The 27936-nt window shown below is 57.1% G+C and overlaps 1 protein-coding gene and 1 non-coding gene across 2 annotated transcripts in view; both read left to right on the plus strand.

Moving 5' to 3' along the window:
* Positions 1-299: 299 nt before the first annotated feature.
* The window catches only part of PADI2 (peptidyl arginine deiminase 2), a 44449-nt gene continuing 16812 nt past the window's right edge, over positions 300-27936 (plus strand). Inside the window, exons 1-6 of the mRNA XM_072828168.1 lie at positions 300-513; positions 12953-13136; positions 14118-14190; positions 20197-20258; positions 22294-22411; positions 23049-23174. Coding sequence (XP_072684269.1) covers positions 422-513; positions 12953-13136; positions 14118-14190; positions 20197-20258; positions 22294-22411; positions 23049-23174 — 655 coding nt within the window. The 5' untranslated portion in view covers positions 300-421. The remainder of the gene's footprint in view (positions 514-12952; positions 13137-14117; positions 14191-20196; positions 20259-22293; positions 22412-23048; positions 23175-27936) is intronic.
* LOC140634536 (small nucleolar RNA SNORA72) lies at positions 7935-8060 on the plus strand. The gene has a single exon (XR_012031976.1). It is a non-coding gene; the product is annotated as a small nucleolar RNA SNORA72 (small nucleolar RNA).

Raw genomic sequence — 27936 nt, forward strand, 5'->3', positions numbered from 1 at the left:
CCTGAAAAGCTGGGGGCGCCCGGAGGGGGCAGTGGCCCTGCGTCCTGGGCCCGGTGGCCGGGAGCCCACGGCAAGGGAGCCGAGGGAGCGAAGCAACCGAGGGAGGGAGGGAGGGAGGAAATTGGCAACCGCCGACCTCACCCGGGTCGCGGGCGGGCGGGGGCGGGGCGGGGGGCGCGGGCGGGAAGCGAGGGGCGTGGCCACGCTTGACGGACGGGCCCGCGGCCCACTGCGCGAGGAGGCCGCCCGCCCGCCCCGCCCCCCGGCCCTAGATAAGGCGGAGCGCGGGGCCGCCGCCGCGGGAGTGGGCGCACCTGTGCGGCAGGTGCTCCGGCAGGTGCCCCGGCGGGACCCGACCCCGACCCGACCCCGACCCGACCCCGACCCCGACCAGCGAGGCCCGGCTCTGCGCTGCGGGAAGATGCTGCGCGAGAGGACCGTGCGGCTGCAGTACGGGAGCCGCGTCGAGGCGGTGTACGTGCTGGGTACCTACCTCTGGACGGATGTGTACAGGTGAGCGGGGGCCCGCCGCGGCCCGACACCCCCCTCTCGGCCCCAGAAACCCGGAGGCCCTCCTCGGGGCTGGGGACGCGACCGCCTTCCTCCAGCGCCAGCTGCTCCTCATCCCGAGGCCCCTGCACCCAGAAATCCTAAGACACCCAGAAACCTGGCCGCCCCCACACTGGCAGCCTCCCCGAAATCCTGAGACCCTGACACAGACCCAGCTCCGTCGTCTCTCCTTTCCCAGAGCCCCTCCCCTGGACCCCAGTCTTCCCTGGGCTGACCCTCCCCAGGCCCTCTCCCAGGACACCCCAGGGGACCCCTGCTCTTCCCCCTTCCTCTCCCCTCCACCCTCCCCCTCCCCTCAGACCCTTCTGACTCACCACCCACCTCAGATGAGCTTCCTCCAGGATTTGCCCGGATGCGGGCTGGGGCCAGGCCAGAGGGGAGCTGCCCTGGGGCGGGATCTGGCCCTGGGGGATACTCAGGCTCCAATTTCGCCCAGTGGGGGCTGCTGCTGGTGGCCTGTCCCCAGGCACTGGCTGTGAGCTGCTTGTCCCCGAATGCCTTCCCCTGACTTCACCCTGGGGCTGGGGAGGACTTTGATATGCCAGGCTGGAGGGTGCAGAGGCAGGGTCTTTGGCAGAAGGCCGCCCCTGACTCTGGACCCTGTTTCCTCCCCCTCTTCTCTTGCGCCCAAACTTTGGTGGAGTGTAGGATTTCTGATGCGGAGGCAGGACACAGGGTGGGGGAATTGAGGTCATGCCCCTCCCCGCTGCCCCCGGCACCCAGGAAGCGGGCAAGTCAGTGGTCCACCGCCGGTATTCTGTGGGGCATCCTTGCGAAGGTGTGGCTGGTGTGAGTAAAGGGGTGCAGAGGGTCCCCACAGGATCATAAACATTCGATCAGAGCATGTGAAATGCTCCCCCTTGCCGGAGGGGGAGGGGTCAGTGCTGACAAGGGGAGCATTCAGGACTCTCAGGTGGGATCCCATGCTGATACCCTTGGGCAGCTCCCCTAAGCTCTCTGTGCCTTGAGCTGAGCTGGAGGTGCCAACGTGGCTTATCGTTTCCAAGTCATTCTGTCATCTGGAGCACAGCTGCCTCCCCCAGGCCCTCACCAAATCCCATCCCCGTGTCTTCTCACACACCCTCCCCAGCCCATCCTCTCTGTCACCTCCTGTGGCCCTGGCAGCCCTGCCCAGCCAGTCTCCTGCCACCTTTTCAGCAGGCACTGGCCATGCCGATATCATTAGGCCCCAGCCTCCTGTGAGGGCAAAGGGCCCTGTCACCACACAGACCAGGGACCCTCTCTGCTCATCTGCCCTTGGCCTCAGTCGTCCACATGGAAACCTCAAATGTGGTTTCTGAGGGTCATAACACAGCAGGGGAGTGTGGTCCAGACCTCTCTTCCCCACCCCCAGTCCTAAACTGGGCACTGCCAGGGAGTGGGCTGGGAGCCAGTGCACTCAGGTCTGTAAGCCTCAGCTGTCCCTATACCCGCCTGTTTGTTCACTGGGGCATTTTTGCTGCAGCCCGAACTGCTGGCATGGTGCCTCCAGTGGGGGGATGGGGAGAAAAGAGGGGGGCCGGGCTCGGGCCTCCTGCCCTCCCCTGTCCTGGCAGAGAGAGGCCCAGCCCCAGCAGGGGCACTGAGCGAGGAGGTGTGGACTCACCCTCCCTCTGGCAGGGGGCAGAGGTGTGATGATCCCTTTGTCCTTTCTCAAGAAAGCGGCCACTGCCACCACGACCCACATCTCCCAGCTGCGCTTCACTGAAGACTCCACCACCCCCAAGAGAAGGAGCGCAGTGTAGACCAGCACTGTCCAGCAGAAAGAGAGTGCCAGCCACAAACAGAGCCACTTGTGTAAATTTTAATTTTCTAGCAGCCACATTTTTTAGGATTAAAATATGTGAAATTAATTTCCATAGTATATTTTATTTAAACCAGTATATCCAAAAATACTAGCGTTCCGATATATAATCAATATAAAGATGATTAATGAGATAGTTCACATTGTCTTTTTCATACTAAGCCTTTGAAATTCAACATGTGTTTTATACTTACGGCACATCTCCAGGCAGATTCGCTGAATTTTAGCGTGATATCCACATGTCCTGAACAGGACAGGCCTAGAGCAGGGGTTCTGACCCCGGCGCTACTGCATTTGGAGCCAGATAATCCTCTGTCATGGGGGGCTGTCCTGGGCCTTGTACAGTGTTTAGCGTCAGCCCTGGCTTCCCACCCCCAGATGCCAGGAGCAGCCCCCCTGCCATCGGACACCTGGCAGGAGGACAAAATCACCACCCGTTGAGAGCCACTGGTCTATTAGAAGGAAGCGTCTTCCAGAACGAAGGAGACGGGACTGTGACTGCTCCTGTCGCCGCTGGCATCTGTAGCAGTAAGAGCTAGCGTCAGTATTAATAATAGCAGGGATAGTAGTGAGCACTTAGAAACCAGACGCCTTATCTTGTGTCTTCCTCACCACAGACCTTGGGGGTCACGCTGAGATTATCCCATATTGTAGATGGGGAAGCAAGGCTCAGAGAAGTGAGACTAGTGCCCCCATGTCACACAGGACTCGGGCCCAGATCTGACTCAGAACCCATGCTCTTTTAATTTTTTTTTTTAAGATTTTGTTCATTTATTCATGAGAGATGCAGAGAGAGAGGCAGAGACACGGGCAGAGGGAGAAACAGGTTCCCTGCAGGGAGCCCGACCTGGGACTCGATCCCAGGTCTCCAGGATCAGGCCCCGGGCCAAGGGCTCAACCACTGAGCCACCCAGGCACCCCAGAGCCCACGCTCTTAACCTCCACTGTGTGACTTTAAAATTAGCAAGTTGAACAGGGTGACCCTCTCGGCCGGCCTGCGTCTCTTGCACCCTCCATTGCCCATACTCGCTTCCCCCACCCCCTTTCAGCCCCGCACTTCCCACGGAGTCCTTTGGACCCAGGCACAGGTTCCAACTGTAGACCCCACATGATGCCCCCCGGGGTCTCCGACAAGGCCTGGTGGACCCTATGCCCTGTTAGTAAGGGAGTATATTTGGCCTCTTCACCTCCCGAGTGAGTGAACAGATGTCAGCACCCACCCCCCCTCCTTCCCAAGGGCGTGGGCCGCCTTTCCTGAGATGCACACATGACTCCCCGTCCTGCAGCCCAGGGGGGACCTCGCCTGCCCCGTTCCTCAGCAGACCGTCTGGTGGGTCTCCTGAGTCACACCGGCCCCTTGGGGGAGATGCCCCAACCTGGGCACATTCTGAGGGCTAGTTTCCAGTAAACTATGAGTAAATTCACAGAAAAAAAGGAAGTCAGGATTTTTTTTTTTTTTCTCTAGACATTTACTTTGTGACAGTTGTTAAAGGTACTTGCTGTTTCCTTCCCCCAAGCATCTTAGATCTGGCACATGTACGCCTTGCCTAACGCCGCCATCTCCCCCGACGGTCCCTTTACCTGGCAGCTGCTTCCTCCCTGGGGCTGGCCCAGGTCCCTATCTGATTTAGGCTTGAAGCTGGAGGGGGCGCAGCACGAGTGGCTTCTCCCTGCTGGCTTCACCCTCCTTTCTCCCCTTTGGTTTCTCTGCGGAGACACCCCCAGAGCCGGGAGGGATCGGAGGAAGGGCAGCCTTGGAGTCAAGTTACGGGGGCGATCACTCTGTGCCTGACTGTCCCACTGACCCACAAACGGGCCGTGAAGACAGCTTCTCCTGTCCCTCCCTTGGTTTGTGCATCTGCCCAGGGGGGAGTGAGAGGTGTCCCCTTCTGTCTGGTGGAGAAAGGTCAGGATCTCTTTCCTAAAGTCTGCAGGAGCTTCAGGGCACGGATGACCTTCACGGTTGTCTCTTGCCTCTGCACAGCATTTTCCTGGTGACACTTGACCTCAGGATGAGATGGGAGGTGGGAGTGATCCCCCCCCCCCCCCCGCCCCCGGGATGCCCCGAGGCAGAGGCTGACCAGCCATTTTTCCTGACTGGGTTTCGCCCATCACTTTCTGGCAACAGATGGGAAGAGGGTATCAGGGCAGGAGGAGCGGGCTTAGGAAAATGCTGGGAAAACGGGGAGGAGGACAGATACGTACCCCACCTTTGGGAAGAGCCTGGAGAATCAAAATTCACCATCTAACTCCCTGGACTCCTCTTAGACTTCTTCCCTGTCCCTTGGTTGGTGTGAGTATTTTAGAAAGCATCCTTAGGAGAATGATGATTGGGGGGGGGGGGTCTGTGATCCCGTTAGAAGCATTAGAGAAGTGGGTGCCATGGTGTCCCCCTTCCCGGAGAGGGCCAGCCCCTGCCTCACCGATCCCATCTCTCACTGACTACCCTGCACACACTCCATTCTGGCCACATGGTGGATGCTGTTAGCACTTGAGTGGTCAAGCTCATTCGTGCCACAGGACCTTTGTATGTGCTCGTCCCTCTGCCTGGAGTACTATTCCTCAGACTCCTGCAAGCCTGACCTTTCATCCATCAAGGCTTAGCGCAGACGTCAGCCCCTCTGAGCAGCATTCGTCACTACCCTCGTTTCGTGGTGCCCTACCTCACAGCCCAGGCACTCCACCTCTGTACCATTTTTCCTCCTTGCAGATCTTATTTACTTACTATTACTCGCTCACGTTTACTGAACAGTTATTCTGTCCCAGACTGCCTTCCTAACGCCCTCTGTGCTCATCTCACGTGCATTTAATAATTTACATGTGTTTAGACCTCACAACAATTTTATGCCCCCTTAATTGGGGAAACTGAGATAAAGAATGTTTGTCCAAGTTGACACAGCAGGTAAATGGTGGCAGTGCCGGGCCCGGGCCCCTGACCACTCTGCCAGGCTGCCTTCTGGGACTTATGTTGGGGGTGTGTCCCCCTCCACGCCCGCTGCCCTCCCTGCTCCCATATACCTCCAGCCCTCAAGTCAATGAAGGGCTCCTTCATTGAATGAATGGATGGAGGTGGCCAGTGATGCATGTAGATTGGCCTCTCACTGGGCTGAGCTCTCCACCCCCAGCCTCAAGGGATGAGCACTGTCGGACTGGCCAGTGGAAGGTCAAAGGCATGTGGCTGAGCTTGGCCAGAGTGGCGCTTGCTCCTGAGAGAATGACGGTGGGAGGAATCAGGCCAGGTCAGGTGGCCTCATAAATTAGGGCAGCACCCAGCGCTCTCAACCCTAAAAAGGAGGTCTTGCCAGGAGCTGTTCCTCGGCTCTGGTTTCGGGCTGCTTCCTGGGGAGTGACAGGGTCCTAAGGAGGACCCAGTACCCTGTGTGTCAAGCCCCCAGCCACTTGCAGAGCTGGGGTTCCCGAGAGCCTTCCGTTCCTGCCCAGAGGGCCCTGCATCAGGTGGGGAGCACGGTGGCAGAGGCTCACCACTGTGTCACCCCGCAGCTGGTGACACCTGTGAGACCGTGAGGGTGGCCAGTTTTCAGAGGCAGCGCTGCCTGCCCACTGTGCCAGGCTCCGTGGCCAGGCTGTGATGGGCTCAAGCCTGCCTATCTAGGTCACTCACCCAAGCCTTTGGTGTCCCTCCTCTGGGCCCCTGACCCCACCTCCAAAATAAGTAGGGGGCTCTACAGGCTCCTAAGGGCTTCTCATTTGCTCCGCTCCTGAGCCAGGCCCAACATCCCCGCACCCTCCAGTAGAGGACCTTTAGGGAAGACTGTAAGGTCTGGATCCTCCCCCAGGAAGGCAGCAGCCAGACTGGGATGGAGCTCAGAGAGCTTGAGTTTACCTCACACGCTGCCCCTACTGTCTCTGAGACGTGGACCAGGTGCTCACTCTCTGCAGCTCTCAACATGCTCATCTGTAGAAGGGGATGATATTGATACAGACCTCATGGGGTTTCAAAAGGATGGCCTGAGATCGGGTGGCCCTGGCACATGCTAAATCCTCAGAAAGTCATTATCGTGAACTCGTATTGGGCTTATTGTAACATTATTAAAACAATAATGAGCTTTGGCTTCAAAGCATCCATAACACTCATGGGAGAGAAATGTTGAACCTTTGTTTTAGGGGCCGTTAAAAGCACCAACAAAGGGGAGGGAGGGAGGAGTCCTGGCTGCTGGGATCAGGGAAGACTTCCTGGAGGAGGTGGCAACTGAGCTGTAAGGAGGGACAGGGGTTCACGGTGTGACCAGGTCATTCCACGCGGGAGCAGAGGTACCTGGCAGGGCAGTTGGGACACACGGGAGCAGAAAGGGCACAGACTCAGTGGCCTACAGTGTAGGGCTGAGAGTCAGTGAGCTCAAACCAGGGCTTCGACTGCCAGGCTCGCGTGTTAGACTTTGTTACACAGGCGGCGGGGGGTTACTGAAGGTGTCCGGGGAGGGAGTGACCGCAGATTAGATTGTTTCTGCCGTAAGGAGACGGGCAGCTGGAAGCCTGGTGTGAGAGGCGGCTGAGGTCACCAGGCAGAGAAGGGGGGCCGGCTGAAGATAGCCGCATCCCCCGTCCAGGGCAGCTACCCACCTCAGGGCTCCAGCCCCCATCCTGCCAAGTTGAGGCTTTGCCTTCCTCCCCTCATCCCTCCCCTTCAGGGTGCTCGCCATGGGCCTGCATGCCAGGTTGGCACCCACGAACCCCCTCAGACTCCTGCAAAGACCCGAGGGCAGGATGTCACACCCAGGCTGCCAGGAGCTGGGTTCACTGGGGGAGGCGGGGTGATCCCTGGCTGGTGTTAACGAGGCCCGGGACAGATGGATAAGCCGAGAGGGCCAGGCGCCAGCTAGGAGCAGACACGTCATGCCCTCAAGTCTGCGGCTGAGTGGGCACCCCAGCCCCGCGAGGCCAAGCTGGTGACCCTCACCACCGAGTGAGTGAAGACCGGAGAGGCCGACTGGCTCCCCAGAGGCCATGGGACATGTGCGGGGCTGAGCAGATGTTAGATCACAGAGCCTGTTCCCTTGGGCCAGACTCAGTAAACATCCTCTTCTACCCTGACACTGCTTTCCAGTCTTGCTCAAAGCGCCTGTGTTTGACACCAACCAACTGGCCGTTTCTGTCCATTTCCATGGCCACCACCGCATCCCATGCCACTGTCATGACTCACCCGGACGCTGCGGTCACCTTCGCCCTCAGTCCCCCACTTCCAGTGTTGCTCTCCTGAAATGCATGCCCCACCCTGCATCTGGGTGATCTGCCTGCAGTGCAGAAACAACCATGACCCCCCGCCCCCAAAAAAAGTCCAGAAGCCTTCAGTGCCCTCAGGTGGAAAGGCCAGCTCCCCGCCACGAGCCGAGTCCTCTCCTCCTGCCACTTCCTTCCCCCTTGCTCACCTACTGCGGCCACACCGATCCCCGCTGCCTCCAACGCCCCGGGCTGATGTCCACCTCGGCCCCCACCCAGGCTGTCCCTGCTGCCTGGAAATCTCTGCTCCTCTTCCTCCTCTCTTTGTCCAATTCGCTGGTTCTCAAACTATGGTCCCTGGACCAGCAACATCAGCAGCAGCAGGAGCACCTGGGAACTTGTTAGAAACACAGTTTCCAGACTAAATGTTCGCTATGTTAAGACCGTGCGTGTGTCGCCGGTTCTCGTTCCCTCCCTAGGCCGGGTTTTATAAATGCTAGTGATACACCAACTCTGACTTATATCGAGCTTCTTCTGTGGGAAGTTGTCTATGATTCCAGGTATCCGATCACCCTCGAGAAATGATAGCACGTTTGGGGTCATAACTTTTGAAGGTAACCGTTGTTAATTTGCCATCAAATGAGTTACAAAACCGAGAAAAGAAAGGAATGCGGTTTCATTCCATAATGTGGATATATAGCAAGTCATCATGCTGGACACTTTAAATATATATAATTATATTTGTCGATTGTTCCTCTGCAAATCTAGGGGAGAAAAAGAAATGTAAACCACGTGTCTCAGGCTCCGCCCCAGAGCAGCGAGTCAGAGACAGGATGGTCCCACAACCTGTATTTTACGAGGCCCTTAAGGTAATGCTGATGCACGCTCCAAATCTAAGATCCACTGGTCTAGCTAATTCTTGCTGTCCTTCAGAGTCCAGGGTTAGACCTCAGCTCCAGTGCCACCTCCTCCAGGAAGCCCTCCTTGACCTGCAGGCCAGGGCTTCAAGGCACTCCCTGCTTCTATAGTAGAGCCATTCTCACAGCCAAAGCCGCATTGTCATCCGCTGTGTAGTCCACTGAACGTCTCTCTCTTCCCCTAGAACACGTGCTCCGTGGGCCCGGGGAGCCGGTTCTCTTGGGCCTGGCACATAGTAAGTGCTCCGTCAGTAGGTGTTGAGGGCGTGAGTGACCACATGAGCAAGCCCTGCTCTCCCCGCCCTTCCTTCAGCCAATGCTTGTACTCGCCCTGGGCCTGGACTGGGCCGGAGGCTGAAAGAGAAAAAAGAGACAACCCCCACCTTCTGGGATCCAACAGCCACAAGGGGAAAAAAAACACGGATGGAGACAAGTGGATTGAGCTGGGTCTTTTATGAGGGCTGGTCGCTGCCCGGTAGAGAAGTCAGGGGAAAGGACAGAGGGAACCACCTGTGCAGAGTGTACAGTGAGCTGGAGCAGCGTCGGGGGGGATGAGGCTGGAGGGTGAAGCTGAGGCCCAGTGGCTGAATGTCACCGGACGGGCACCAGTGTCTGCTGTATCGGCTGGCACCAGGAGTTACTGAGTGTTTTCAAGCCAACAAGCAATCGGGTTTCATTTTTCTTGATCCTTCTAGTAATACGGTTTGGGAAACCAGGAAGGATGGGATCCATCGTTCATTCGTTTCCCCCAAGTCTGTATGGAGCGTGGCCCTGTCCTGGGCTCTGGGAACCATGTGGTCCCAGGGACCGGCAGCCTGTCCTGTGCACAGTATCTTCAGCAGCCATGGCCACTGTCACGGCCCCTGCCTGTGTCCCCGCTGGCTCCCTCGATACCATCCTGGACCCCCTCCCTGCAGCCTCCAGGGACAGTCGAGGTGCCCCCGCCCCTGGCTCTCCGGTTTCTGGGGGATGAGTCCTGAGAGGTTCTTCCCGGGAGGCCTCTGGCAGGCTCCGCAGGGGACAATGGTGCCTTTGTTGCTTCTGCTAGAGCCGCCCCAAGGAGAGCTGTTTGCTCTGCTCAGAGCAGGGCTGGAGCTGGGGTAGGAGGGTGTGGGGCCCCGGAGCTCCCATGTGGACCAGACGCTAACCCCCGGAGCCTCTGGGGCCTCCTCCAGGTTCTCGCTGCCGAGAGGAACACAGGTGACAGGAAGCATCATCTAGAGCCGCTACGGTCAGAGTCGAGTCTTAAGACTCATCCTGCCCTGCCTGCCAGCTTCTAGAGCATTTTTTTCTGAATAGAACTGTATGCAGAAACCCAATACATAAAACCAGGTGAAGTCCCAGTTAGGCGCTGCTGAAAGTGGAGGGGGGCCCAGGCAAGAGATCCCCAGCTTCTCCATGTCCCCCTCCTCAGCCCTGTGTCCGGGACCTGCCCCCTCTGAGCTGCCCGGGTACCAGCCACCACCCCTACCTGGTGCTGTGCCCCCATTTTACACTCGGTGAAACAGAGGGAAAGCGGCTTGCCCGAGGCCACCCAGCAAGTTGATGGTCAAAGCTGGGACTTCCACTAGAGAGGCCTGTTTCCCTGACCCGAGCCCACCCACCATTGCTCAGACTCGTGACTCTTCTGAAAGCCGTATTCCACCTGTAGCACTAATAACTTAACACTTTTCTTTACATCGACTCATATTTCATTACTTTAAGTGGAGATCTTATGGGGGTGGGGGTCTGGCTGGCTCAGTCAGAAGTGCATGTGACTCTTGATCTCAGGGTCATGAGTTCGAGCCCCACGTTGGGCACGGAGCCTCCTTTCAAAAATAAATAAATGGAGATCTTTTATCATTACCATAAGTGGCGATTCTTTACCAGTTGCCATAGAAGATAATACATTTAATAAATACATAAATCTCCTTTTTGATTGTGCATCTATGTGCCACCTGACAGCGTTCTATGCATGTGCCGTCTGGGCACTGCTGCCAGGCGCTTCTAAAAGGCTCACCTCTATCCCGCTCAGCTCTGCCCTCTTTGTTGGGGGGTGTGTAATGTGGCCAGCCCTGTGCTCGACTCTGGAGGAGGAGAGATGGAAGGGGCCAGACCCTGGCCTTAGGGACTTGCACTCCAGAGGAGAGCAGGTACCCCATGGCAACACCCTAAGACTAAATGCAGCCCTTGCCCCATGAGGGATGAGGGATGAAGCCTGTAGGACAGCAGGTGGGTGGGTGGGTTTCTTCTAGGTCAGCAGAGGGACACTGAGAAGGTGCGAGGAGCACACTCCCATCTCCCTCAGCAGCTCAGTGGCAAAATTGGGCTCACACCCACATCTTATGGAAAAGTATCCCCAATCTAGGGTTTTACTGAAGCCCCACTTCTCCCAAAGATGGGTATGGACAAATGGCAGCCGACCACTGCCAACAAGTGTCCAGCCTCAGACCAGCCCCGTGGCCCCGTGATGGACTGAGAAGGGGGCAGACGGACGAGAAACAGAGTGGCCCTGAGCTTCTTTTTCAAGCTCCTCTCCCAGCCCCGGGTGTGGACTGTCAGGCCGCTTCCCACTCTCTCTACAGTGTCCCAGACCAGTGGGCTTTGCCAGCAGCCCCTGCAGCCTGTGGCCTGGGCCAGAGAGACCCTGCCTGACTCCCACCCATGGCCTTGGCCACCCCTGGGCTCTAACCAGCAGACCGCACTGCTGAATGTCTAGACCAGTGGTTCTCGAAGCATAGGCCTGGGCCAGCATCACCAACAGTTCCTAAAAACGGTAGAAACGCAAATTCTCAGGCCCCACTCCAGACCTACTGAATCTGAAACTCTGAGGAGGGGGCCAAGAATCTGCGGGGAGACGAGCCTTCCAGGTAATGCTCCTGAGCTTTGAGAACCACTGGTGTAAACCTCTCACCTGACCCCTGGCCACTGCTCACATCTTCAGCTGCCCCTGCCGAACCTCCGCCCTGCCGGCCAGACTCTCCAGGGAAAGGATCCACAAATCTCCGGCCTTAAAAAAGAAAGCCCTGGAGATTTAGACTGCACCCCCTCACGATTCTGATGCCTAATCATAGTGGAGAACTATTCTGGGACCCAGGAGCACCAGGCCCTCGGAAGAGCAGATGTGTCTTTGAGGCAGACATTTGTACCTATGTCTGAGTCCCAAATCCCATGAGAATCCCCCCTAAATCCCTCTGAGCCCTCTTTAGCCTCTGGAAATCTTCAGACCGGGGGGCTGGATTTAGCAAAACTGTCCGCCCTGGGCACCGTCCTCCCCCAGTCTCCTTGTCCTTCCTGTCACCTCCCCTATACCAATGTCCTGGGCAGTGGCAAACACCGTGGGCTGGGTGGCTTAAACAAAGAGATGTATTTCTCACAGTCCTGGAGCCTGGAAGTCTGAGGTCAGGGGCCCGCGTGGTCGGGTTGGGGTGGGAGCTCTTCCTGACTCTCAGGCGGTTGCTCTCCCACCTGCACTCGCTTGGCCTTCACCAGGGCGAAGGAGAAACATCTCTCTTCCCCTTCTTAGAAGGCAACCAGTCTTTTCAGATCGGACCTCGTGATCGTGACTTCATTTAACTCGACCTTCTGAAAGGCTTATCTGCACAAGCAATTGGGTCTGGGGTCAGGGCTTCGGCATGTGGATTTGGGAGTCACACACGTGCAGAGCAACCCAATCAGAGCAGCCCATTCCCCGCCCTGAAATCTTAATGGCTTCTCGAGAATTCCAAAGGTCACCAATGGATAGAAAACCACTCCAGAACCCCAAGGAATGACTCTCAGAGGGGGAGCTCTGAGCTGGGATAGAAAGTGTGGCAGGACGGAGGGATCCTGTGACAGAGCCAGCCCACCCTCGCCCCCTGAGGACCCAAGCTCCAGGCTCCTTTGCTGGGCAAAGCCAGCGCTTTGACGCCTGCCTCCTGCCCTTTAGCTGACTCTGGATCGGGGGTGGGCACTGCCTTTGGAGCAGATTCATTTCTTGGTCTGGGTCTCAATATCCACATGCTTAGGGCCCTACATGGCTGGCATCAGAAGCATGAGGGAGCCTGTTAAGAATTCAGATCCCTGGGGATCCCTGGGTGGCTCAGCAGTTTAGCATCTGCCTTCGGCTCAGGCCATGATCCTGGGGTCCCGGGACCGAGTCCCAGATCGGGCTCCCCACAGACAGCCTGCTTCTCCCTCTGCCAGTGTCTCTGCCTCCCTCTCTGTGTGTCTCTCATGAATAAATAATTAAAATCTTAAAAAAAAAAAAAATTCAGATCCCAGGCCCTGCCCTCAAACATTGACTCAGTGGGTACAAGACTGGCCCAAGGAATCTCTACGGTTACCAAGCGCCCTCCCCCCTACCAGGCTATTGTGGTGCAGCTGGGTCCTTGGGGGTCCCCCAGACCTGACAACCCGGGAGGTCCCTGCAGTCCTACCCCCCCCAGGACTCTTTTGGGAGCCCCTTGTCCCACCTGCCCTTCGGTCCCCCACCCCATGACCCGCTCTCTCTGTCTCCCTACAGCGCGGCCCCAGCTGAGGCCCAGACCTTCAGCCTGAAGCACTCGGAGCGGGTGCGGGTGGAGGTGGTGCGCGATGGGGAGGCCGAGGAGGTGGCCACCAACGGCAAACAGCGCTGGCTTCTGTCGCCCAGCACCACGCTGCGGGTCACCATGAGCCAGGCCAGCACGGAGGCCAGCAGTGACAAGGTACCCTGGCCGGGGCGGTCCTCCGGGGGCCGCGGGAACCGGGGCCTGGGCTAGAGCAGCGCCGTCCGGTACAAACAGAGCGTGAGCCACACGTGTCAGTGCCAGGCTCCTCGTGGCCACACTGAAAGAACAGGAAGAAATGGGTGGGCTTCACCTTAGTATGAATTTTCCTTAGTCATGTCATGTATTTTCCTTAACTCGATATGTCACCATAGTATTCTTTGGACGTGATGCCAACATAAAAAAAAAAAATTAATGAGCTAGTGTACGTTCTTTCTCATCCCAAGTCTGTATCACACTTAGGGCGCATCTCGAGTCAGATTTGCCACGTTTCTGTGCTCAGGTCCCACCTGTGGCTGGTGGCACCTGTCCTGGAAGCTCAGGGCCAGACCGTGGAATGACGGCGTCGTAGAAGGTTAAAGCTGAGGGCTGCTGAGTGATATATTAGAGTCACCAGAAGTTACAGCCCCGAATGTCCTTGGCCTCATCCTGTATTAAGTGGGGTGCTGAGTGCCCATGCAGCAGGGCAAGTGTGAAGCTGAGACATCTCTTCACCGGGTTCTCTAATTATGAACGTCACCCAGCGCCCCCTGGCAGGGATGGCACTGGCCATTATTCAAAGAAAACAACCTCAGCCCTGCCCCCTGGTTGCTCAGCAGGAGTGAGTCATATATTGTGGCAGATACCAGAGGGGGGTGGGGACCCCCCTAGGCAACAGAATGCACCAGGGGCTATAGGTAAGCAGTCAGGACCCTGCATGCCCTCTGAGAGGAGGGGAGCTCCCCATGTGTTGGATAATTTGGGAGAAGCAGCCCATCAACCCAGGAATGCTTCCTGGAGGAAAGGGTTTGGAGGTTTGGGGAGAACTGACTGGACAGGCTGGGAGGCGTGAGTCAGGGAGGGTGGTCACTGCAGATCTTCCTGCCCGTGATCTGTGATCTCTACTCTTCTCTCCCTCCCAATGCGCCCCTCCCTGCCAAGGTCACTGTCAACTACTACGACGAGGAAGGGAGTATGCCCATTGACCAGGCTGGGCTCTTCCTCACGGCCGTTGGTAAGTTGGTGTGGCTGCGACCTGGGCGCCTTGCTCCCCAGGGGCTGGCACTGCTGCCCTTCTCAGCAGCACTTGGCCTGTTCTCAGTGCTGCAGGCCTGGCACTCGGAGCTTCCTCTGAATAATGCAGGACTGCGAAGTGATGCCACACGTGCCCAGCCCTTGTGCACTGGGTTGAGGGGCATCCTGCAGGAGGAGGCATGCCCCGGTCTCCGGCACCTCACCCCAATGTCAGCATCCCTGCCCCAGGTTCTGGGGGCCACTGAGAAGAGAGAGCAAAGTCTGCTCCTCCCCTGCCTCTCCCCTGCAGCCTGGAGAAGCGCCTGCCTCTCATAGTGAGGGGAATGGCCTGTCTATAAAGTCTGCTCTGTCCCTGACAGTCCCAGCTACCCCCTTGCCTTCCCTAGACCCTGCCCTGGGAACACAGAGATGCAGCCTAGCTCCTCAACTTACGTAGTCCAAGCCTTTCATTTGGCATTGAGGACAGGGAGGCCCAGAGAGGTTTGGGAACTTGTCCAGGGTTGCACAGCAACTCCCTGGCAGGTTGAGTCCAGAGCTCAGGATTACTCCCTGCCCAGGGTCTTTCCATCTGCATAGCACTCCCCTGCCTGCCTGGGTGCCAGGGCACTTGGTGTGTGGACTCTTCTACAATGGAGATATTACTTTTATATATATATATATATATATATTTTTTTAATCGTATAATGTTTAAACCAGGAGGACAGGAAGAGGAGAAACACTTAACTTTTCTGGAGCACCTACAATGTGCCAGGCACCAATACTTTACTGTCCCCATCTCAATCTACTCTTCTAGCCATCCCAAGGATAGACTGGGGGGGGGGGGGATCTCAGAACTTCCCCCCCAGAAAACCACTAATTCCCAATATGAGCCTTTAGCCACCAAAGTAGGCTCAAGGGCAATGCTCCTCCACTCCTCAGCTGCCTCCCCAGTGGGCTTGTTTCCTGGCCACCCTGATCGTCTTTCTGCACCAAGGGAGCACCCACCTCGGGACACCCTCAGGGAGCCCCAGGAGATGAGCACCAAAGCCTCCCGAGTCACAGTGGAAGGCTGGCACGTGTGTACACCTCCCATGCACACGCGGCCCCCTGGTCGTCTCAGATGACCGGCCCTGAGGAAACCCAATCCCACAGAGACAGGGACACCTGAGGACATAAACAAGAAGGGCAGCGGCCAGAGACCTGTTCAGTGAGGGGGTCCCAGAGAGCTGACGCCACCATTAGCGAGCCTTCCACCAAAGCCAGGCAGACAGGATAGATGGCCAGACAGCACCCGGTGAGGAGGCCGGGACTGGACTCCCCCTCTCCTCTCAAGGACTGTGGGGCTTGTGCTCAGAGGGAGCAGCAGGGCTGAGACCCCAGAAGACACTAACTACGCTTCCAGATACTCAGGTTCCATGGACAGGTAAAATGTGCGCCCTCCCCCCCCAATAAGCCAAATTTGGTGCTTGGCTAAAAAGGAAAAATATGAATAAAACAATTTGCCAACAACTATCACCACCATTCTAACATTTTCACACCTAAAAGTGGGCAGAGGAATAATTTCAGAATAAAAGACAGTCGTTTGCATCACAGACATAAAGTCCTGTGGAACGCCCCACCACCACCACCACCACCGCACTGAGCTTACGTTTCCTGTCCCACAAGGGATCCTGGTGGAATTTGGTTCCCCTAAGGGACCCCTGGTCTGTGTGGGCCTCCAGGTCTTATCTTCCCTCAGGCATCGACCCCAGGGGCCTTGAGCCCGCACGTCCCGCATCCTCATCCCCCCCTTCACAGGGAGGGCACCTCAGAGGCAAGAACACCCCCAAGGCCCCGGGACGGTGGGGCTGCCCCCACCCAGGGACGTGTCTGAGTCCACGGAACCCTAGCTCTGTCCTGAGCCCCCACTGAGCAGAAAGAGCCCAGGCTGGGAAGTAGACAGAAATAAGTCTAAGTTCTGGCTCTGCCCCTAGGGCCACATTGTGACTGTCACCACCGTGAGCCCCTGGTCCCTCTTCTGCGCAGAGGGACTCATGGCAGCCTCGTGCACGGGGCTCCCAGGGATCCGATGGGAGGGTGTGTGCATGGCATGGAGTAGATGCTCTGTCAATACTTGCTCTTTTTTCCTTTCTGCTTTTGGGGAGCCACATTGTCCCTCTGCCTGGGCAAAGTTGAAGAACCCCATTGTCCCTCAGTCTTCCTTGTGGAATTTGGGAACAAACTCATGGTGCCCTTGGCCAGACCGGGCCCCAGGGCTTGGCTCCCAGTCCCGCCAAGGACGTGCTGTGTGACTTACCAAGTAGCCCAGCCCTCGGCACCTCACTTTCGCCCAGCTGTAGAATGAGGGCTTTGAGCCCGTTGGTCCCTCATGGCCTTCAGGACTCCAGGTAGGGCTGATTCGCAAAGCCCTCCCTATTAAGGGGACTGCGGGAGAGGACAAATGGAAGCGGGAAGAATGGTCTCACCCTCTTTGCTGGGTCCTGGCAACAGGGGCAGGACATGAGCCCTGAGACCTCATTCCTTGGGCCCCCTCCCCAGGGCCTAGGATCATTGCCCCAGTTGGCCGTGGGGGAGAAAGTCCTTCCTCCCCACCACACCCCAAGCTGCCCGGTTACGTAAGAAGGCCAGGCACCCTGCCACTGTCCATGGGGGCCGGTGGCCTGCCAAAATGCTTCTGCCCCTGTGTCAAGCCTGAAGCCTTGGTGTCTAGATTCTCAGGCTACCTTGAACTCAATCCCAGTGACATTTCCCATAAATCTGCCCCACACCCCAGGTGCCACCCGACACCTTGGGGCTATTCTGGGGAGCCGAGGTAGGATTCAGAGCCTCTGGGAAATGTCGTCTGGGGCCCAGATGCCCTGAAAAAGCTGTCCTGTCTCCTGCCCCGCAGGGAAGACAGAGCTATCTCAAGAGGGCAGAGGTCTGGGTGGGTCATGACGGCCCTGTTCTCTGTCCCTACAAGGATCATCCCACTGAAATCTAGTTAAATTGTGAACATTGGAGGAAATTTTGAAGGGGAGAAGCCCTGGAGATTGGGCGGTGGGTGATGAGAGAGCCCAATTACGTAACACCTGAATGTCATAACAGGAAGTCAGTGACACTTGTTTGAAGTCTATAAATCAAGGAAGAGCCATAAGAGTATTACTTAATATTATGGAGGTTGCCTCAGGCAGGTGAGAGGCTGGAATGGACAGGAAACTGCTATTTTTCTTTAGAAGCTGTTTGGTGCTATTTTATTTTATTTTATTTTATTTATTTATTTATTTATTTTGCATTACGTGCAAATATTCCAGCGATAAAATTTTTTAATTGAAGGGATTTATCATGAGGTGAAGCACAATCAAGTGCTTATATTTTTTTTAAATGCCACAACAAATCCAGTTTTTATTTATTTATTTATGATAGTCACAGAGAGAGAGAGGGGGGCAGAGACACAGGCAGAGGGAGAAGCAGGCTCCATGCAGGGAGCCCGACGTGGGACTCGATCCCGGGTCTCCAGGATCGCGCCCTGGGCCAAAGGCAGGCGCCAAACCGCTGTGCCACCCAGGGATCCCCAATCAAGTGCTTATAATTTCTCTCCTGTGATGCGCTGTTTTCACAGACCCACCACGGCCATGGTGTGGTGCCACTTTGACCTGGAGACAAAAGCCCCAGGGCTGCCAGGTGGGGATGTGGTCAGCTCCTCTGGGAACGGCCGTAAGGGGAGTAGGTCTTGGGTCTTCGGAGGCAGACTTGGGTTTTAGAAACAGCCCAAGGTGGGGATGAGCCTGGGTCAGTGGAGGAAACAGGCCAAGGTCAGGGGTCTAGAGTCAGAGGCCCAAGTGGGATGCCTGGCTCCGCACTCCCTGGGGACCCCGTGGTCACTTCCCTGCGGGGTGCCTCTGTCTCCTCATCTGTATGGCGAGGGTGGCTGGGTGGGTGGTGACTCCTCCCTGGCTGGTATGATTGAGAGGAGAATAGGAACGGGAAGTGCTCTGCCTCCGGCAAAGGGAACTGCACACACGGGGAGAGATTGTTATCTTGAAAAGCAAAGAAAGAGATTCTTAGGGAACCCGGATCTGGGGCTGGTTCCCAGGGAGGAGCTTCGGGAAGCCAACCTCCCTGAAAGGCAGCATTCATTGGGGAGTGTCCAAGCTGCAAAGTTCGTGAAGGTGTAGAAGCCAAAATCAATACTGTTCCTCCTTCTGAGGCTTCAGTCTCTTAACAGCAGCTGGTGGTACCCCCTTCCCCGCTTTGTCCCGAGAATCCTTACCCTGCACCAGCCTCGGGTTATCAGCCCAATTTGCTGACAGGTGATGTCTCTGAGTCTGGGTTCGCTCACCTGTACAGTGGCAACAATAATATTTATCTCATAAGACTGGGGACCCCAGGGCATGCAGTGTACCCCGAATGCCCTCCCCTGGGTCCCCTGGGTCCCCCTGGGTCCCCATGCCTCCTGTGGTGCCTGGAACGCAGTGGATGCTCACGGGTGATCTGCTGTGTGATGCACACGGGATCAACGGGAGGCGCTTATCTAAATCAGCCCCTACCGCATCCAACTGACAGCAGAGCTGCAGAGGCGGGGACACCGGGGCGCTGCTTCTCTCAAGGACCGAGAACCCTGAGAGCTTCCCCCGTCCTGCCTCCTTCTAGACCCAGAAAAGCCACATTCAGGGAATCAGGCTGTTGAGCAAAAAGGGGACTTGAGCATTATCCCCAGGGTGAGCCGCCTCAGGACGGGTGACATCAGTACCCTTTCTGTGCCAGGACCCTCCTCCCCGCCCGATCCGGGGACTGAGCACGCCTGCCAAGGGGACAGACCAGGAATGCATTCACTCCCACCCAGCTCCCGCCTCCGTCCAAGTCATGCTCAGCGTGAGGCCAAGCCCACGGGGCAGTCCCAGGACCTGGGCTCAGCTCACCCCATTGTGGGACACTCCCGCCACCTCGGGCCAGCTCTCCTGCCCAGCCCTGTTAGTCTCTAACTCCGGGGGCCATTTGGCCTCCCAGGGGACATTTGGCAACATCTGGAGACATTTTGGTTGTCACAATTGGGGGATGTTACTGGCATCTGGCAGGTAGAGGCCGGGGATGCTGTTAAACACCACAGGAGAGCCGCCGCAACAAAGGGTCCAGCTTGGAACGTCAATCGCACCTCCCGTTGCCATGAGTACACCTCCTCTAGCTAGGAAGGGCCCCATTGCGCAGGTGGACAGCTGGGGCTCAGAGAGGCTGTCTAACCTGCCCAAAGTCCCACAGCTTGTAAGCAGAAAACCAGCAGTAACAGTAAATCTTGGGCTCCTTTCACTGCCCTGCAGTTTCCACAAAACCTGTCCCCCCCCACCCCCGGGCAAGCCTGGGAATACCAAACACCCCTTCTTCTCCAAGAGAAGGAATAAACAGGGACCTCAGCCTGGATCCTCCATCTGACAGCCTGGCTTGCTCAGGCACCCTTAGATGGAGAGGGGTTGGAGACCCAGCTTCCCACCCAAAGCAGAACTGTTGGGAGGCGGGGGTTCTGGAAGAGATCACACCCCCATGCACACCACCTGGACAGACAGAAAAAAGGAGTCAGGAAATCCTCTGAAAGTTTTCAAAATAGGAGTTTCAGGGCAGGCAAATGCCCAGCATGGCCCAGGTCCACTACTGCTCCCCATTCCCACAGGGCTCGTGACGTGGCCTCTCTGAGCCAAGGCTCCTGGATCTGTCTGGTGAGGCTCATGCCACCCACCACCCAGAACTTCCCACAGAACGGTGAAGTGTTGGGAGACCCCCGCCTACCCGGTAGCCCCTCTCAAGTCTATCAGCTGTGACATCTGCACAGTATCTGCCTATGTTCTGCATCAGCCACTGGGGTATTGGGACAGGGGTTTGGATAAGATGACCCTCAACAAGGCCCTCTCCTTCCAGGGACCGGGGGAATGTGGGAGCTGCACCCAGTCCCACAGGTGTTCCTCTTGGCCCTGGCCCTGGCCCTGCCCCACCTTGTCTGGCAGGCTCAACAACTCACCCATGTGTCTTTCCCCAGAGATCTCCCTGGATGTGGATGCAGACCGGGATGGTGTGGTGGAGAAGAACAACCCCAAAAAGGTACCAAACTACCAGGGCACATGGCCCTGGACTGGGGAGTCCTGGGGGGGCAGAGAGGCTCAGGAGGGAGGCTGCACGCAGCTGTTTTTCCTCCCACTAAGCACAGACAGCTCTCCTTTTACAGATGGGGAGACTGAGGCCCGGTGCAGGCTCCCACACCCAGCATGCCGGTGGCAGGGCCCACAGAGGAGCTGAGCTCCTTAGAGCAACGGCAGCAAAGCACCTCCCGGACTCTGTTCCCCCATCCACAGGATGGGACACGCAGTTCACAGAGCTGTCGGAAATAATAAATGTCCTGCCACAGAGGAGGTGCTGTCAAAGCATTTGCTCTCATTACTCTGCATTTTCTAAAAACTGTAAAACTGAATGAGAAGCAGAAGGTTGCACGCGTTGCTCTCAGTTCCAGGGATGTTATTTTTAAGGGTGCACACGCAGCCCCTCTCTTGTGTGATCCACCCATCCATTCATTCATCGTTCCTTCATCTGTTCCTGTGTTCACTCATTTATTCTCTCTTACCCTACATTCCACGCTCCCATCTTGCTCCCCCACAAAGGACCATTTTAATGGGTTTCGTGTGTTCCTTTCTGTCCTCATGATTCTTGCAAAACACACCGTGTGGCTGGCGCACCATTAACTTGTGTGGATAGCATTGTGTTCTGCATCCCATTCTCCTGGGTTCTTTCAACCTCGAGCCAGTTTTTAAGCTCCATTGGTTTTGCTCTGCGTACATCCTGTTTCTGTTTTCCATTTTCTGCCCGTCTGTATCCTTACCTTGTTGCCACGGGCCTATGCTACTCTCCTAATAACAACCTAAAGCCTGTTTTAAATTACATGTAGATGGATACTTGAAACAGTTAAATGAAAACAGCCCAGAGGGAAGCCTGGTCCTAGCAGCCAGCCCTAGACTGTCTGTACCAGGGGTGGGGGATTTCGCACCTGCTGGGGAGTCCCTTCTCCTCGGCTCCTCCATGGGACTCTGGCTTTTGGAGGCAGCCGGCTGCAAGGAGACCCCGGGTCTGTGTCCGTGGCCAAGCCACAAGGACTTGACCATGGAAGCCTCTGTGGAGCCCAGCCTCCCCTGAGGAGCTCTGCAGCCTTGGTGAAGTCACGCAATCCCTGTGGGCCTGAACTTTCTCAGACTCCCTCTATCTGGGTCTGTGAAGTTTCATATTTTCTCCACAATTGTCCCAAGTTCACCCCCAAATAGCACGTGTATGGTGCCCTAAATGTACCCCCAGGGCAGCTGCTCAGGGCTGGAGAATCAGAAAGGGATGGTGGGAAGAAGGGATGGTGAGGCCACGACCACAGGAGGACTGGGGTTGGCCGGGTGAAGGGAGACAGACCAGCTCCACGAGCGCAGGGACCTGTGAGGGAGGGCACAGGCCTGAGAGCCGGGGGCCAGCGAGCCGGGGCAGGTGGGAGGATGGACGGAGAGCCACCCGTCTTACCAGCCTTGCAGCCCGCAGTCAGGGATTGGGGTTTTATCCTAAGTCAACAGGGAGCCCCCGACAGAGCTTAACGCAGGAAAGGGACGTGATAACATGATCTGGTTGGAGCTTGTTCTATTACGGCCCTGGCTGCAGCGTAGAGAATGGATCGCCTTGCAGGTCCCATTTGGAGCGCTCAGCATGTCTGGAAACAGCTGGGCGTCCGTCCGTCCAGACCTCTCCCCCTGATCCCCCCGGGGACTTCAGAGCCTGTCGTAGAATGTCGGCCTGTCCATTTCCCTGGCCGCCCTCCGTCTCCCTGCCTCCTCCCCCTCCAGGCACAGCGTCACCAGGCTGGACGTTCACGAATGCAGGGTCCGTTTTCGGAGCCCTGTGTCTCCCTCTGCCACCGCCACCCCACCCCCGCCCACCACCAGATGTGGGATTCTCGTCTGCCGAGTCATCCCTGCCCCGATGCGTGGTGGCTGCTCTTCATTCTCATCCTGGGGCTGTCTCTTTGGTGTCCTGGGGCGGGGATCTGCAGTGGGGCTGGGAATCAGCCAGCAGGTAGACAAGAAGGCGCTGACCCCTCTCCCTGGCGACGCAGGCATCCTGGACCTGGGGCCCCGAGGGCCAAGGGGCCATCCTGCTGGTGAACTGTGACCGAGACACACCCTGGCTGCCCAAGGAGGACCTGAACGATGAGAAGGTCTACAGCAAGGAAGGTGCCAGCGGGACCCACACTCGGGGTTGGGGCAGGGAAGAGCAGTGGAAACACGCTCAGTCCTGGGCTGGCCCAAGGCTGAGGCAGGGGTGACCTTCGGTCTCCTGGGGATGGTGGACTCAGCTACCCACTCTTGGGGCGCCTCAGGGGCTCAGTCGGTTAAGCATCCAACTCTTGATTTCGGGTCAGATCATGATCTCAGGGTCGTGAGATTGAGCCCCGTGTCCGGCTCCTCACTGGGCATGGAAGATGCTGAAGATTCTCTTTCTCTCCCTCTGTACCTCCCTGCTCTGCTCTCTCACTCGCTCTCTCTGTCTTTCTCAAAAAAAAAAAAAAAAAAAATCCACTCTTGCTAAAAAACAGAAGACAAAACTATTAATGTGGTTCAGTTGGAGCCATGCTTTTTAGCAGTTACACATACAGATACACATAGGGAAAGGCCTGGAAGGAAATTCCCAAAAAGTTACAGGAGGTCATAGTGTCGGAGGAGACAACCAGTCTCTATGCTGCCCTACAGTTCCCACAATACACGTGTGTGGGGCTTTCTGTCCCAGTTGGAAAAGTGACAGTTATTTGCGAGCCCTCATTCCAGCCGCGTGTGTCTTAATTCTAACCTCCTCTGCATCTTCCCACCCCAGACCTCAAGGACATGTCCCAGATGATCCTGCGGACCAAAGGCCCGGACCGCCTCCCCGCCGGATACGAGATCATTCTCTACATTTCCATGGCCGACTCGGACAAAGTGGGCGTGTTCTATGTGGAAAGTGAGTGACCCCAGCACAGCCCCCCCAGAAGGTTCCATCCATCCGGTGCCCACTGAGCGGACCTCCCCGGGGCCCAGCTCTGCCCTCCATGCTCCCCAGAGCCACCCCTCAGTAGCGGTGGTTCCTGCAGGTGCAGGGGACCCAAGAGGGCCAGGACCCGCCTCTTCGTAACCATCACTGGGCACACTGTTGTCCCGTGAAGTTGAGAGGCCCCAGGGATAGGCCGCTCCTCCCTCAGAGGAGTCGGTAGTGATGCAGGTTTATGTACAACCCGAGGGCCCCTTCTTCTCATGAACCAGGTTTTTGAGGTCCAGCTTTTCTGGAGCCGTGCCACCCGCATGATACCGAAGGTGGGTTACCCACGCAGCACTCCCCCGGGTGCTTTCTGCCCATCTCAGGCTTTCTGGAGCCAAGAACTGCCTCCAACGTTTCAAGAGACCCCGATGAGGCTGTGGGCACCCACACAGACTGGAGCCCTGGCTCTTCCTGATGGTGACAGGGCATCCGGGGCCCCCGCTGTGTAGGGAACATGCTTCGGGCACAGAGCTAGTCCTCATAGCCGCTCGCTCTGTCTCATTCTTTCTATAAATACGTGTTGAGCCAGGTGCTGTCCTCGGCACCTGATGCTGTTCTCAGTATGGGGTCCCCTGCAGTGAACTCTGCAACCTCACTCCCCTACAGCGGGAGGGGGTGGTCTGGTGAGGGAGGCGTGATAAGGAGCACAACCAGAGCAAATGACACCTGCCAAGTCCTAGGGGATATTGGGGGCAGAGGTGAGGCATCGCTGGGCCCAGTGGGGCCAGAAAGGACCCAAATCAACAGTGAGAAGGAACCAGCCGTTCGTGAGCTGAGGGAAGAGTGTTCCAGGCAGAGGGAGCAGAGGTACACACGAAGCAGAGAGCGGTGGACCGGCTTGGAGCGTTGGAGGAGCAAAAGGGAGAGACTAGAGGTGGGGGATGTGTCGGAGCCAAGGTCAGCGAGCTGGGCAGAGGCCAGGGCATGGGGGAGGGCTTGGGTTTTATTCGGAGTGCGGTGGAAAGCCATTAGAAGGTTTTAAGCAAGGGACTGTCAAGATCTGATTTATGTATTAAAAAGCTCTCTCAGCAAAATAGTTAGCTTTGCATTTTGCCCTGATGCGGGGTGGGGCTTCCCTGTGCGCCCAGCTGTCCGGGGGGCCCGGGGTCTCTGGCCTACCTCTGGGGCCCCCTCGGGGCAGGCCCACTAGAGCCGGGGCAGACGCCGGAGGAGCTGGGCATGAGGGCCCGGGACCCTCACTGCAGGGAGTGATTTAGCCCGGACAGCAGCGGACAGCTGCCACCCGAAGCCAGCCGTCCTGATCCACCCTGGGCCCTGGCAGTGACCTCACGCAGGTTGGAATGTCCCCAGAGTCAGGCCGGCTCTGCTGCCCCAGGGGGCCGGGGATGTTGATGTTTACCCTGTGCGGTCCAAGGTTGCCACAGAGGATGGGGGTGCTGTGGCGCAGGCCTGCTCCTCTCTGCCGTGGCGTGGAACAGTGACACGCATTGTGTTCCTGGTAGTGACACCTGGATGTTATCTAGCGGGTTCTGTTCATTAATGGGAGTGGATTGCAATCTGGCCCCGTAAGGACATCCCTGCCCCTCGCTTGCCATCGAGAGGGTCTCTGAGCAGACAAGCGCCTCGAGACCCCATTCCCCAGCCTGTCTCATCTGGGCTGCTGTCCTGTGGGGCAAGGGGGGCACAGTACTGGTGCAGCCATGACTCCACGACAGTTTTCCCACAATATGTGGAATCCTGGAAAGAACAGCGGGGGAGTAATCCTGCTGTGGCACAGTTGCCCCCTCTTCCGTGCAAACATTTCCAGGTTTTGTCAAAGCCTGAGCACACCTATGGGTGAGCATGTGTCATGTTACACAAATGGTTTATGTCACCTGTGTCCCCCAAGGGCAGGGAGCTGGAGGCCGAGGGACCCCGAGAGGGAGCTCTGGAGCCTGGGAGGCTCAAGCCCTGCATCGGGGCAAGTCCACTTACCAGCCCACGCCTGGGGCTCAGCTGTGACATGACCTGGGGATGATGAGAGGCATGACTACCCCTGCTCAGGTTGGAGACCAAACGAGGAGCATGTGTCAGGCACTCCCCACGGCAGCCGGACCACAGAATGCCCTCTGTAGATGGCGCTTGTTGCTTTTGCTGGGATTATTATCATGATTATTAATTATAATCCTTGCAACAGACAGAAGTCCCCAGTGCTGTTAGGAAGGCACTGGGTTCCAGCCTCAGATTCTTTCCTTTGGTCCCAAAGTTGGGGCCTGACCCCTTCCTATAACAATACAGTGACCAACTTGTCCCAGTTTGCCCAGGAACTTTCCTAGTTTTAACACTGAAAATCGCCCGTCCTGGGAAATCCCTGAGTCCCAGGCAAACCAGGACGGTTGGTCGCACCATCAAGGAGTCTCCTTGGGAGGTGGAACGGCTCCAAGGTGACCAGAAGGGTTATGCCAAACCACACCACGCGCCGGCTGGTGGGGCCAATGCCTGGGGCCAAGGAGAGGTCAGGGTGGCTGGCAGGCCCAGGCCCAGGCATGTGGGCCACTCAACAGAAGGGCACTGTTGGTTCCCGCAGGGAGAGGCGGCCTGCACCAAGCTGGGGGCGGGGGAAGGAGGCTCCCTGGGACAGTGGCGGGATTGTTCCCACCACGGAACCGATGCACCTGGTGCCGGCCCAAGACCAGAAAGAGACATGTAAATCGCAGGCCACGAGACTGTAGAAAACCTACATGCAGATGAGCAAGATCGTGTCCCTCCCCCTGACACAGCTTCCAGGCCAGACCCCTTCCCTCCCCAGGCCCAGGCGGACCTCCCAGCTGCCCCGAGTCCTGGGGACACTTTGGAGCTTCCTGCAAAGACAAGTCAGCTTCTAGGCCTGAGCTCTCTCCCCGGAGCCTCAGCTCGGAGTGCAGCCTGAATGCCTGGAAGAGAATGCTTTGATTATGCGGATCCATCTGGATCTAGTCGGCGATTAGGATCTACCCAGGGCGCTACTGTCTCTGAGTGAGAAGTTCAGCTTCGGTGTCAGGCCGTGCTGAGCAACTTGGCACATCCAGGGTCCGAGTCTTTCTCATTTCTGGGGCCCACCCAAGGGAAGGGGAGGGGAGGTGTTATTTCTTTGCCTTCGCTCCTAGGCATCCAAACGCAAAGGCCGTGAGTTTGGCAGAAAGGGTCCCGCTAGCTCATTCACAGGCTCTCCTCCTACTGACACCCTCGGGGCCCAGCTGCGGCACCGATGGGTACCCATGGTTACCGGCTTTCACTAAGCTCCAGATGCTGTGTCATTTTGTCTTGCAATGACCTGTGGCCTAGGTGTGATATTATCCTTATTTAACAAATGGTAAACTGAGGCTCAGGGAGGTTAAGTGAATTCCCTGAGTTTTTGCTGCTTGTAAAGTCAGAACGATATTTGAGCCCAGGTCTCTCTGACTCTGGAAGTCATAGCCGCTAAGGTAACCTGCCCTCAGCAAGACATCTGCCCAGGGTCCAGTTGGGCACATTGTCTTACGTCCTATGAGCTCGGGCTTCGGAGGTTCCTCCATTTAATTTGCTAGTTTTGATCACACACCCTATTTGTACGAGGACTGTCCTGGTTATGTGTCCTAACCCGTGGGTGACAGGTCATGAACTGTCGCGGTCATTGTTGACAATAAGTACCAAGCTGAGCCTGACTCTGCCCTTCCAGCTCCACAGGGCATAAAGAAACTCCTTCTGGAACTGCATAGGGTCCTCCCTCCATGCCTCTGGCACTGCAAGTATCTCCCCTCCTCACCGCACCCCACCTCTGCTACCCCAAAGGGCATCTCAAAGTCGGCCTCCCTCTGCTCACATGCGCCCCACCCTGCCTCCCGCCCCCACCCTCCCCACCCCAGTAACCTGCCGGTTGCTCTCTCCAGCTCTGTTAGGACACTTCCCACATCCGCCTTATCTTACCACCGGCCGAGCACTGCTCTGGGCAGACAGAGAAACGGCTTCTTCACATTTCTCTCCACTGCCCGCCTCCCCCCAGAGGTCCTCAGCCTTGCTGGGAACAGAGTAATTCTGCTCTAGCCCAAAAATTCTCCTGTAGGGTGTGGCGTGGGAGCCACGGGTGCATCCAGTAGACGTTTATGAAACACGACCACATGCCGCATTGGCCCTGGGCCCAGCCGGGCCTGTCTCTGCCCCCCAGGTGACAGTCTCTCAGGGTCGACAGGTAAACAGTGAGATCACACCCACTCAGAAGGGCTGTGATGGGCAAGGACGAGGGCTGCAGAAGGCCCACACAGGTCCCTGGCTTGGTCTCCGGGGGATCTGGGTGTACTTCCCAGAAGGGACACAAATCAAGGCCCAGCAGAGGGAAGAGTACTGTAAAGAGCTGGGGGGTTCCAGTGGGGCAGAAGCCCTGGGGGCACCTGCCTCTCTTCCCAGGCAAGAGACGCCACAGCCAGAGACCACATGTGGGCCTCCACGCCAACGCGGCTTCTGGATTTTGGGGTACAGATGGGCACATTGGTGTTTTGTTTGTCAAAGGGGAGCAGGAGCTTGGGGTTCAGAATTGCACCTGAATCGGAGTCCCAGCTCGGCCGCGTGCTGGCCGTGCGACCTCAGCAAGCCATTTCTCCTTTCTGAGACTCGGTTTCCTCATCCGTAAAGCAGGGGCGTAATATCCTTCCCCCACACCACTAGCTGCTCTGTCATCACCTGCTGTCGTTTCACGTGGGCCACTCCTGGGATTCGGCTCGTTTTATAGATG

The sequence above is a fragment of the Canis lupus genome, chromosome 5 (assembly GCF_048164855.1).
Source record: "Canis lupus baileyi chromosome 5, mCanLup2.hap1, whole genome shotgun sequence".
NCBI classification, from domain to species: Eukaryota; Metazoa; Chordata; class Mammalia; order Carnivora; family Canidae; genus Canis; species Canis lupus.